We start from the raw sequence: 11,185 nt of genomic DNA, 5'->3' as shown, positions 1-11,185 counted from the left end.
TCAAATTGTTGAACTACTGTCTACCGTCTATAGTTACGACGCAGATATCGTATTGCGCGATAGCAATCGAGTGTAGAAATGAGTATTGAATAAAAACTTGCAATTTAATATTCTTTAACTAAAATAAACAAATAATTAGTTGGAAATTAAATATAAATAATTTTTGTGGAAATAGAATTTAAAAGTAGCTTTAATTGTTTTTCGTAAGTACGTTAATTTACTCGAATCAGATGATTTGAACGTACCGATTGCGATTTTCGTTAACAAGCTTAATTTGCATAAAAAAATCAGTATGCTCGTAATAGTCGCTACAGTGCGTGCGAATGATACCGATTGCATATATGATATGTATATATAAACCGACACTGCGGCAAAGAGAGAGAAAGAGAAATTAGTTGAGTTGGTTGAGTAAGTACTGACGTGCAGAATGCAGGCGATGTGGACAGTGCCTAAAAAACAATGGCCACTTAGCAAAGAATCTCGGTGCCTCGCAGTCGACGAAATCGCTCGTTTCTTATTGTCATCGTGACCATTTGTCTGGTAAATATCGCGTTCCTCGGGACTTTATCAGCAAAAGGCCACAGAAAGGCTTTGAAAAACTATTCTTCGACGATTCGCACTTGCAACAAGATAATTTAAAAGAATTTTAAGGTTAGAACTTTTACATCTATTCAGAACCGCAGCCCATAGGTTTTATTCACAAACTTTCTTTCATTGTATTTCATTATTTACAAAATGACTCTCGTCTTTTGCATGTTGTCTTGAATTCCACTTTACTCGACGAGTTATTGAAATAAGAATGTGTGTGATTCATTATTCCATATTTTTTGAACTTATGTTATTTACCTTGAATTTCACAGGGAAACATTTGTATTGAATATTTTTCTATTATTTTGTAGATTTTTGTAAAAAAGCATCAGTAATGGCAAAATTACCAGAAGGCAATGTAAATTTCGAGGGAGATCCACGAATTAAGACACAGAAAAAACTTGATGATGATTTACATTACTACACAGATATTGATCAGCCAACTAGATCTTGGTTGAATTCTTTGCATCATATTTGGAGTTTATGTATTTGTCAAAATTTTGAAGAATGGATCAAATAATAAGTAATTTTTAAATAAATTTTGCATAATTTCAGGGAAAAAAAGTGTTGCTGTTACACTAACTCTACACGAGTACTTTGATACAGCACCCAATCCTTATTACAGTGCTTTGAGAATCTGTTTCAATACCAATGATTTCCATTATGCCAAAACAAAGTCCTCTTTAGCATTTACAGGTTTGGTTTTTAATTTTGTTTAGTCAAATGTTTATTTAACATATTTTTTAAATATTCGTTTTATTCTATACTTAGTAATTGAAGAATTTATTATTTGGATAAAACAAAAAAAAGATAACTTCATAGCATGTCTATCTATACCCTTAAAAATTGCTGCTTTCAAAATTATTACTAAACAGAAGAATATACAACTAATTAAAATGGTGTTTGAAGTATACGAATTGCAAGCTAGTAAAGATATTTTTGTACCTCACATCAAGGTAATATTTATTCAGTAGTGTATTTGAAGACAATTTTTATTTACCTTCAGGCATTCATCTAATCAAACTTCAATATACAGGAATTGCTTGATGATAAAAAATTTAAAGAATCAGGTCAGGTGGTGGAACTATTAAAACTCCAAAGTTCATTTGCTAATCCAGAAGTACTGTTACTTCCTTTGATACTCCAAAATAAAGTGTCAATTGCAGAAGACATTTTGCGAAATGAACCTGAACTTCAACATAACTTTGTTACTTATTTAGATCAATTACTGTCTCCAGACAAAAATTTAACTGTGTTTCTAGAGAATTTTGCTTCGTAAGTTTAAAATTAGAATGTAGGTTTTATTACAATTTATTAAAAACCTATTTACCATTTTTGTACAGAGACAATTTCATTTCCGATGTAAAGATATCTACTTTACAACACAAACCATTCGCTAAATTGGTAGCTCGCTTGGCTAAACTTTATAATCTTCCACCTGAAGCCTGCCCATATTTGCACAAGAAAAGGGGTGAAGGTGCCCTACAGTTCTTAGTTTATAAACGTTATACTGATGGAAGTTTGAGTAAGTTATTATATTTATATTACAATGTAGAATGTAAATAAAATTAATGACTTCTTATAATATTATATATTTTTTATATATCAGGTGTACAAAGTTGGAGGGAAATGGCGAAAGAAGCTGTTTCATCTGACCCAAGGCTCCAAGTAGAAATTTTAAAATTATTGCTAAATGTAAATGATGCTCCTGAAGCTTTGTATTTTGCAAGATTGTACAATGTACCTAAAGAGCAGTGGCCTTGGCATTTACAGAATTGGTCTTCTGAGAACACTGACTGTAACTATACCTTTTTTCACATTTAGAGTTATTAATAGTTTTTGTTAATAAATTTACTTTTACTTATTTATTTTGAAGCTGCTGATAATGTTCAATCAAATGATTTGAAAGATCAAGAAGATTGGGATGAAGATGATATTGCAGTGTATCATACATTAAATTTACCTAGGGATAGTATTTATATGATAGACTCAACGAAATCTTTTGAAGAATTCTTATGCTATGGATTAAAAAACATTAATCTAGTAGGAATAGACTCAGAGTGGAAACCAAGTTTTAGTAAGTAACTCAAAATTTTCAACTTTCAAAGTTAGTGACATTATGTAAATGCAGTAACTTTAAATACGTTTTATTGATTTGTAGGTATTAAAAAGCCAGAATTAGCTCTTATTCAGATTGCAACTCATGAAAAAGTGTATATTCTAGATGTTGCAAAATTTGGAGAAGATCATAAACATCTTTGGGCAGAATTAGGAACAGTTTTATTTAATAATAAAGAGGTGACAAAATTGGGTAAGTTTTAAAAAATTTTGACTTTAATTTATATTATAATTACGAAATAAACTTATCATTTTCAGGCTTTGGTATTGCTCATGATATGACTGTGATACGAGAAAATTTGCCAGCTCTTGCAAATGTTCGAGCATGTGGTGAAGGGTACTTAGATTTAGCCCATTTATGGAAAAGATTATTAAAAGAAGAATGTTTTGTGTTCCCTTTTGTTGGAGATGAGCACTTTACAAATGAAAATTTGAGTAAATTGGTAGAATTGTGCCTTGGGAATAGGTTGAACAAATCGGATCAATTTTCTAATTGGCAGAATAGACCATTGAGAGAGCGACAAATTATATATGCAGCTTTAGATGCATATTGCTTGGTGGAAATTTACAATGTATTGTCTGCACAATGTGATAAATTAGGTATTTCTTTTCAAGACTTGTGTTATCAGTTGCATCATCCTACTCACAAAGTGGCAGCAGGCTCAGAAAATTCCAAACCTTCAAGGGGAAAATCAAAAAAATCACGCAATAAGGTATATTATATATTAAAAACAACTTAAGTGAATTAAACTTTTTGTAAACTCTTTTTTTTCTTTTAACAAGGTAGTAAATAATTAATCCTTTAGTTTTTTTATTGTTAAGAGAAGGTTACTTTTAGTTTTAAATAATGGAACTCCCTGAAAAAAAGCTTAACAATGACTTGACCAGCAATGGGGCGTTTCCGATCGCTAAAATTTGTATTATTTTTCAAATTTCTTTATATTTTAATAATTTTTTTTATTATTAACAGGGTGAAGATATCGATGGCTGCAAATTATAGATTTTTCATATTCAGATTATTACAATAAAGAATCTTTTTTTTCGTTTATTTCGAAAGCATTCTTTAAATAGTAAAGTATAATGCTTAGTCTTTTTATAACACAATATAACTAAGAAGAATATAATTTTTTTTTTATATTATACTCAACATATTACTGATTTTAATTTATGTGATATTGTGAATAATCAAAATGATGATAAAATATATTAGTAGACTAGAATTTTTTATTTTTGTTTAATAAATTGAAAAATGCCCTCTTGTCGTGATAAATGACTTAGTATAACACTAAATTGTTTCTGTAAAATTATTCGTAATATTTTTTTTAATATGCAGTATCAAGATACGCAGTTCAAGTACACTATTCCAAAACATATGCACCAATATCAATCTCAATGGTTGCCGCAAAACGTTCAGCAAAATCACAAAAATCATACTATCCCAAACAGTGAGAATTTCAAGCCGTCGACTAGTACACATGCGTCACGGAAGTCATTTAACACGGTACGTATTAAAAACTTATAGTACCTTATTGTTTTAATAATAATCAATGCTTTTAGTATTTTATATTTTATTAAGAGTAGGAATATCAAGATTTTATTAGTATTCTAATTCTCTATTGTCTAATAGAACTCGGAGCGAAATACGGATACAAATGATATTGATTACAAAGGCACACAAAATCATTTGAGACCCAGAAACGACCAACCAAATAGTTCAAATAATTATTCTGTGAATAATAAACCTCAACAAAGTTTGACAGTTCAAACAGTTGGTTTCGTCTGTGATACAATGCTAATCGGACTTGCTCGTCAACTACGTAAATGTGGTCTTGATTGCCTCTTCTTCTCTGGTGATAAGAGTGGCGAGCAATCTTGCAAAGCCGCTTTCGAGCAGGGAAGAATTTTTTTGACAAGCGACAGACATTATGAACGTGTAACTATATTGATGCGTTATTTTGTACAATTAGTATAAAATTACCGAAAAATACCTAGTGAACTAATTTATTTGCAGTTTGTTCAATATTTTCCTGTGGGATATTGTTATAATGTAAGGAAATGCAAAGCTGAGATGCAGCTCAAAGAAGTCCTTGAACATTACAACATTAAAATAACTGAACCGGATATTTTCAGTCGGTGTCAAATGTGTAATTCAAACGAATTTACATATGCTTCGAAAGATACAGTTAATCAATTATTTCAACGGTTAGTACAATAGCAATATATTTTATGAATTTAAGTTAAGTCATGTTTTTTTGTTTGAATATTGTATTAGCAGCAGTTTACAACCACATCCCGGTCCGTCGACGAACAATCAATTTAACACCTGGGACACGATGAAAAGAGGTAGGCAAATGTGCGATAACGATAAGCAATTTAGTTGCCGCTCATGGCGAATGTATTATGGTACCTTGAACATGGTGAAATGTACAACAAAGTACAACGCAAAAGTACAAATAGATCAAGTTCCAGCGAATATTTTGCAACACGAGAAGAAATTTTACATTTGCGACGGTTGCGGAAAAGTTTACTGGTTTGGTTCTCATATCAACAACGCTCTTAATAGAGAATTGAAAGATATTTTAACTTAGGTTTTTATTTCGCTTGAACCGAGGTGATTTTATATACGTAGAGAGACAAAAGCGAGTTTTAACCATGAATATTCATTTTTTCAATAAGTGATTTAACACAACCCTGATATAAATTATAGTGAAAACTTGAGTTGAGAAATTTATTTACAATGAATGAACAATGTGCAATACAGGTAAAGTTTAACTGATATTGGTTTACGCATCAAATTAAATTTAATTCGTCTTTTATTTTTATTTATGCATATACTTCTCAATTGTGATGTTGTTTTTAAGAACTCACTCTTGTTTCGCTGGAAAAAACTGTGTTCATGAAATCGCGGACTAAATGTCCTTTACTATAAAAAAACATACACGCTTCTATATTACAAGTAGTAATCATCAACATTCTTTTATCAAAATATAGCATTGTACGTAAGTTTAATTTTTGGTAGATAGTGACAAGTATTGATACTATACTCCAAGGATTTTACAATTGTATAATTAATTTCTATAAGCATTCGTGATATTTAAAAGTATATTCAAAACATATAAAAAAATAACGTTGCGCTTATTGAATGTTATGTATGCTTTGAAAAAAAATTTCCTTTTTATATAGCAAAATCAGTATTTTTATAATTTGTCAATTTGGTTTCTAAAATCAAGGTGTTGATAATATTTGAAAACTGCGTTACTGCCAAAACAAATAAGTTCATGTTACAAATAGTTAAAGTTAACTCACGTGATACTGCTTTACTGTTGTAATCGAACAATAGCTAGCTATGTATTTTCATGTGTTCCTGTCGAAGAGTCATAAAAAATGAATGCAATGGTTTTTAGTAATTTAAGAAAATGGTAATATTAAAAGTTCTATGTATACAGGGTTACTCGCTATATTTCAGATAAGTTTGTTATTTAGTCATTTAAGGTCGGTCCGTTCACTATATAATGATTTTAAGAAGGAATGTGACCTGACATAGTACAAGATAACAATTATTTATGTTTATATACACTATTATACATAACATGAAATATATTTTAGTTAGGCAAGTAGAATAAAACGAATATTAAGAATTAGACAAACATAATCTAAACAAACAATATTTAGAAAATTAATAGAAAGTCATTTTAAAAGAATTTTCATGTATCAGATTCGAATAATTATTTATTGATCGTTGATTTTATTCAGAACGTTTTAATATTTTACCTTTCGGTTTTTTCGTATGACTATTTTTAGCAGTAGAATCAAAATAGTAGATCAGTAGTTGTCGATAACTACAAACTTTTTATTTGTGATTACCAATTTATTATAAAATTTTATTTCTAATCTAAAAAGTTTTTATGATTTTTCTAGCATGAGGTATAAGAGAATAACTAGAACAAATGTATTCGATAACGAATATATAATCTAACAACTACAAATAAAAACTTCCTTCCATTTTTCAAATCAATGGTCTTTAATTCATTTGTACAATAAAACGTTATTCTATATTACAAAAAAAGTATTATGCGTTTTCAGTACGTGTAATATACTATAGAAAACTTCGATACAAACTTCGATACAATTGATCTTGTAAGCGAAGTACAAGTACACTTACAAAAAATAAAAATAACAACAAATGGTTTTCTAATTCTTTTATGTTGGTGCTGGCTGAGGTGGAGGAGTTCCCAATTCTGGTGATTCAGGTATTGGTGTTGAATTTTCAAAATCAGCAGGTTCAATTAGTTTCTTTTTTCCGAATGGCGGTGGTCCAATAAGTTGCTCTACTTCTTCGTACGTGAGTGTTTCTTTTTTCAAGAGTGCCTCTGCAATCTAAAATTGATAAAATAAATTATATGCAACAATTTGTTAGATCGATCATTCAAAAAGTGCCATCGAAATATGAGTGACGTACCAGTTTCAATTTGTCTTGGTTTTCAAGTAGCAATTGCTCAGTTTTCTTGTATACTTTTGCAATGATTATCCTGGCTTCTTGATCCATCAAGCTGGCTAATTTCTTGCTGTATGGTTTTCTGGTTGTCTTAAATAAGAATGATTCAGTTAATTTTGATGCCTGATTAAAATTCAATGGCGTAAAATAATATCGATATCGATAAAAAAAAAACAAATTTTACCGTATCAATTTGTTCCGGTTGGAAGGACAATGGACCAACAACTTCATCCATGCCATACTGTTGCACCTGAGCATAAGCAATTTTCGTAATCTTTTCCAAATCATTTTGCGCTCCAGTAGTTATTTTATTAAATGTAATACTTTCTGCAACCCTTCCACCCAGAGTCATGCACATTCTTTCAAACAATTGTTCCTTGGTATATAACTTCTGATCACTCACGGTGAATTGTGAAAAACCAAGTGCTCGATTCGTTCGAGGTACAATAGTTACTTTGAGTAATGCATCTGTGTGTTCCAATAACCAACCGACCAGTGCATGGCCAGCTTCGTGATAGGCCACTACTAGTTTCTCTGATGGTGTGATCGTATTGTCGCGTTTTTCTATACCCGCAATTACACGGTCAACTGCATATAATAGATCAGTTCCGTCAATCTTCTTCTTCTTTACTCGAGCTGCGTGCAATGCGGCCTCATTACACACGTTTGCGATATCAGCTCCTATAAATTACTAGGTTTCATAAGAACAAAAATAATTAATAAATAAAAAAGGGGCGAGATATCCACGTACCACTGAAACCAGGAGTCAAGTAAGCTAGTCTATGAGAGTAGAATGGTGGCTTTTGCTCCAAAACAATTCCTTTGAGATGTGTTTCAAAGATTTGTTTTCTTTCGATTAAATTTGGGAGATCAATGAGGATGTGTCTGTCAAATCTACCAGGTCGTAAGAGAGCTTTGTCCAAAACTTCAGCTCTATTAGTTGAGGCCAAAACAATGACTTCATGATTGGATACCATACCGTCCATTTCAGTTAGAAGTTGATTCAACGTTTGTTCGCCCTCGCTATTTGTATTAGTCGCGCTGCTGGACTCCGAACGCTTTTTACCTATGGCATCGATTTCGTCGATGTAGATTATACTTGGAGCTCTTCAAAAGAATAGTCAATTAGTTTGTGGATGAAATCGAAGAGGTAATTTTAGAATTACCGTTTTTTGCCCTCTTTGAAGAGATCTCGAACTCGAGCGGCACCAAGTCCGCCAATCATTTCAATAAATTCGGAGCCATTCATTGATAAAAATGGAACATTTGCTTCTGTTGCAACAGCTTTAGCAAGAAGAGTTTTTCCACATCCTGGCGGACCCAATAATAAGGCACCTGTATATTGGTGATATAATAGTTTTTACAAGTTTTGTTTTAAGGGGACCAGAGGGTGTTTCGTAGTGAAAAATTAACACTTTGTTTATTGCCGCGTAGAAATCATTCTACTGAAGATATCGATGTAGGACTTTTTTCAGCTGAAAGTATTCTATATAAGCTTTCATTTTCTTTGTTATAAGTTCCAGAATAATCATTGTACACCTAATATGGACACAACAAAGACCAAGCTCTATTTTTCAAAAAATGGGGCTTTGCCACGCCTTTCTGAACGCCAGAGTGGACAAAAATCGTTTTGTGAGAGCTCATTTTTTTTGTTATGAACCGGACTACAGAATGAGCGGAGCACTTTTCTAAAAAAGATAATTCTTCCTATTTTTTGAGGATAATTTGCAAAAAAAATTTTTTTGAAAAATTAAAATTTCATATATTGGCTCAAAAAAATAGGAAGAATTATCTTTTTTATAAAAGTGCTCCGCTCATTCTGTAGTCCGGTTCATAACAAAAAAAATGAGCTCTCACAAAACGATTTTTGTCCACTCTGGCGTTCAGAAAGGCGTGGCAAAGCCCCATTTTTTGAAAAATAGAGCTTGGTCTTTGTTGTGTCCATATTAGGTGTACAATGATTATTCTGGAACTTATAACAAAGAAAATGAAAGCTTATATAGAATACTTTCAGCTGAAAAAAGTCCTACATCGATATCTTCAGTAGAATGATTTCTACGCGGCAATAAACAAAGTGTTAATTTTTCACTACGAAACACCCTCTGGTCCCCTTAAGTAAATTTGACAGATGTTAGTAAAAGCATACCTCGTGGAACTTTGGCTCCTAATGTTTTGTACCTATCAGGGTTCTTGAGGTAATCAACAAATTCCATTACCTCAGTTTTAGCCTCGTGTAAGCCAGCTACATCTGAAAATCGAACTCCTTTGCCAATTCCTGTCAGAGGATCAACTAATGTGAATTTAGCTCGAGTCATTTGAGAGAACATGTTAGTAGTCATTCCTTTGAAGCCAGATGCTCGATAAATCAAAGTGAAGAATCCTAATACAAGCATAGTTGTTAATAACAACTGTAGTAATGTTGCATCTGATCTTTCATAGATAATTGGAATACCCATTTCTATAAAACATAAAAAAAAATTACTACTTCTCAAAAACTAAATTACTTTTTAAGTAGAAAATTGAATTGCAATTCATTTTTACACCGACCAGGCTTTATGCCTAAAGATGTTTCTGCCTCACGTACTTTTTCTTCCAATTTTGTGATATTAGGTAATTTCATTTGATATACTCTATGTACACTTTTTCGTCCTTTAACTACAGCACCATCATGCAATATAATAGTCACCGTATCTAAATCTGGTCTGACAATTAATTCTTTGACTTCTCCTTTCGCTAACATTTGATATACAAATTCATTCCATCCAACAAATCTGGAGATCTAAAAAAGTACATGAGCTTTCATATGAAGTCATATCCATACTCCAAAACTAAACTGATTACAACCAATCATTGATAAAGTTAGCAATTAAATCAGACTTACACTATCTGAATTTTCTCTATTAAAAGCTTGACCAAAATAAAGACCAAGTAAATAAATCATAATCATGTAAGTCACCATTGTAAGAACACTTAATTTTATAACGTAAGTTTTTAGTTTTTCTCTATCCTGCTTTTTCTTGTCTTTATCTTGATTTGGATCGTTAGGATTAACATTCTGATTGAATCTAGTTGAAGTAGTACTCAGAAACCTATGGTATATTTTTGGCAGATTGCTTGTGTTGATTCCACTGCGTAAGAACATTGATTGCACAGCTTTGCATTCTTTTTTTATTTGTCGCAAAGTCTGAAATATACAAGACAATAGAGTAAAGAGCACAAGTTTAAAAATATAAAAAGAAAATAAAATAACGTACATTATGGGGCAAAGATCCAATTAATCTGTGTAGTTGATTCTGATTGATACATCTTTCAAAGATTTCGTCATTTCGTAATATGCGTCGTTGCAGACAATTTAGTTGGTTCGTTTTTGTTCGAAACATGTTTCGACTCGAGTTCACAAAAGCATTCTGCATTTATGAAAATTCAATAAGTATGCTTTTCTGTTGCAGTCTTTACTTCCTCAATTGCAATACATAACATAATCTTTATTTTGAAGGTTAGAAACTACACATGATTAACGCTCTATTTTCTACAACACAGTACAATACATACGTATTTTATATGGCAAATGATTGGATTCTTAGAATTTTAATATTTTTCATAAAAAGTTAATAAATATTATTAAAATTAGATGACATAGTATAGAGCAGAAGAAAACTTACCGAGATCTTACTACTCCGTTTTTCGTAATGTTGAAATTTTTAAATATTTGCAGCAGCTTACGATAAAGAGTGCAATCGATGAGACGCCATCTAAGATTGGTAATAGGTATTACTACAGATGGGTAACTTGATTTCATACTTGCATTATTTGCCATCGATATGCTTTAGAAAAATCTATTTCATCACGATCGTTTATATTATGATAATCATTTAAAATCATTCATAAATTTAATTAGTTAAATAGTTATAAGTTTAATACTTAATGAAAATAATTTGCTCGGGTACTGGAAAATAGCTCGACTATGATAGTAATATTTTTCAA

At 31.3% G+C, this 11,185-nt stretch overlaps 2 protein-coding genes across 3 annotated transcripts; one reads left to right on the top strand and one right to left on the bottom strand.

Annotated features, from left to right (window-relative positions):
• The first annotated feature begins 426 nt into the window (after window positions 1–426).
• On the top strand, window positions 427–5,317 carry LOC131673492 (exonuclease mut-7 homolog). Its single transcript, XM_058951511.1, has 14 exons — window positions 427–651; window positions 900–1,073; window positions 1,144–1,284; window positions 1,360–1,544; window positions 1,625–1,863; window positions 1,932–2,113; window positions 2,198–2,386; window positions 2,465–2,665; window positions 2,750–2,899; window positions 2,965–3,419; window positions 4,040–4,207; window positions 4,334–4,639; window positions 4,718–4,908; window positions 4,979–5,317. The coding sequence occupies exons 2-14, from the start codon at window positions 923–925 to the stop codon at window positions 5,292–5,294; spliced, it is 2,874 nt and encodes a 957-aa protein (XP_058807494.1). The 5' UTR covers window positions 427–651; window positions 900–922; the 3' UTR covers window positions 5,295–5,317.
• Window positions 5,318–6,906: 1,589 nt separating this feature from the next.
• On the bottom strand, window positions 6,907–10,950 carry LOC131673493 (paraplegin). Of its 2 annotated transcripts, none has more exons than XM_058951512.1 (10): window positions 10,864–10,950; window positions 10,456–10,730; window positions 10,083–10,385; window positions 9,749–9,980; window positions 9,348–9,659; window positions 8,368–8,536; window positions 7,953–8,308; window positions 7,386–7,882; window positions 7,166–7,291; window positions 6,907–7,083 (listed from the first exon to the last, which is right to left on the bottom strand). In XM_058951512.1, the coding sequence occupies exons 2-10, from the start codon at window positions 10,612–10,614 to the stop codon at window positions 6,907–6,909; spliced, it is 2,331 nt and encodes a 776-aa protein (XP_058807495.1). In that variant the 5' UTR covers window positions 10,615–10,730; window positions 10,864–10,950. The 2 variants fall into 2 exon arrangements, with proteins under 2 accessions (XP_058807495.1, XP_058807496.1); XM_058951513.1 differs by having other exon boundaries at window positions 8,368–8,512.
• Window positions 10,951–11,185: the final 235 nt, after the last annotated feature.

The sequence above is a fragment of the Phymastichus coffea genome, unplaced genomic scaffold (assembly GCF_024137745.1).
Source record: "Phymastichus coffea isolate CEN01 unplaced genomic scaffold, Cenicafe_Pcof_1.1 PCOF00180, whole genome shotgun sequence".
NCBI classification, from domain to species: Eukaryota; Metazoa; Arthropoda; class Insecta; order Hymenoptera; family Eulophidae; genus Phymastichus; species Phymastichus coffea.
This window is presented reverse-complemented; position numbering and strand designations above follow the sequence as displayed.

What these genes read in the sequence shown, in the direction of transcription:
- LOC131673492 (XM_058951511.1), top strand. Translation starts at nt 923, where the DNA reads ATGGCAAAATTACCAGAAGGCAATGTAAATTTCGAGGGAGATCCACGA. An exon ending in GTCCTCTTTAGCATTTACAG is followed by an intron (nt 1,285 to 1,359) that starts GTTTGGTTTTTA and finishes TTCTATACTTAG; the next exon opens with TAATTGAAGAATTTATTATT. An exon ending in GCGACAGACATTATGAACGT is followed by an intron (nt 4,640 to 4,717) that starts GTAACTATATTG and finishes ATTTATTTGCAG; the next exon opens with TTTGTTCAATATTTTCCTGT.
- LOC131673493 (XM_058951512.1), bottom strand. Translation starts at nt 10,614, where the DNA reads ATGCAGAATGCTTTTGTGAACTCGAGTCGAAACATGTTTCGAACAAAA. An exon ending in TTCAAAGAGGGCAAAAAACG is followed by an intron (nt 8,309 to 8,367) that starts GTAATTCTAAAA and finishes ATTCTTTTGAAG; the next exon opens with AGCTCCAAGTATAATCTACA. An exon ending in AACCGGAACAAATTGATACG is followed by an intron (nt 7,292 to 7,385) that starts GTAAAATTTGTT and finishes TTCTTATTTAAG; the next exon opens with ACAACCAGAAAACCATACAG.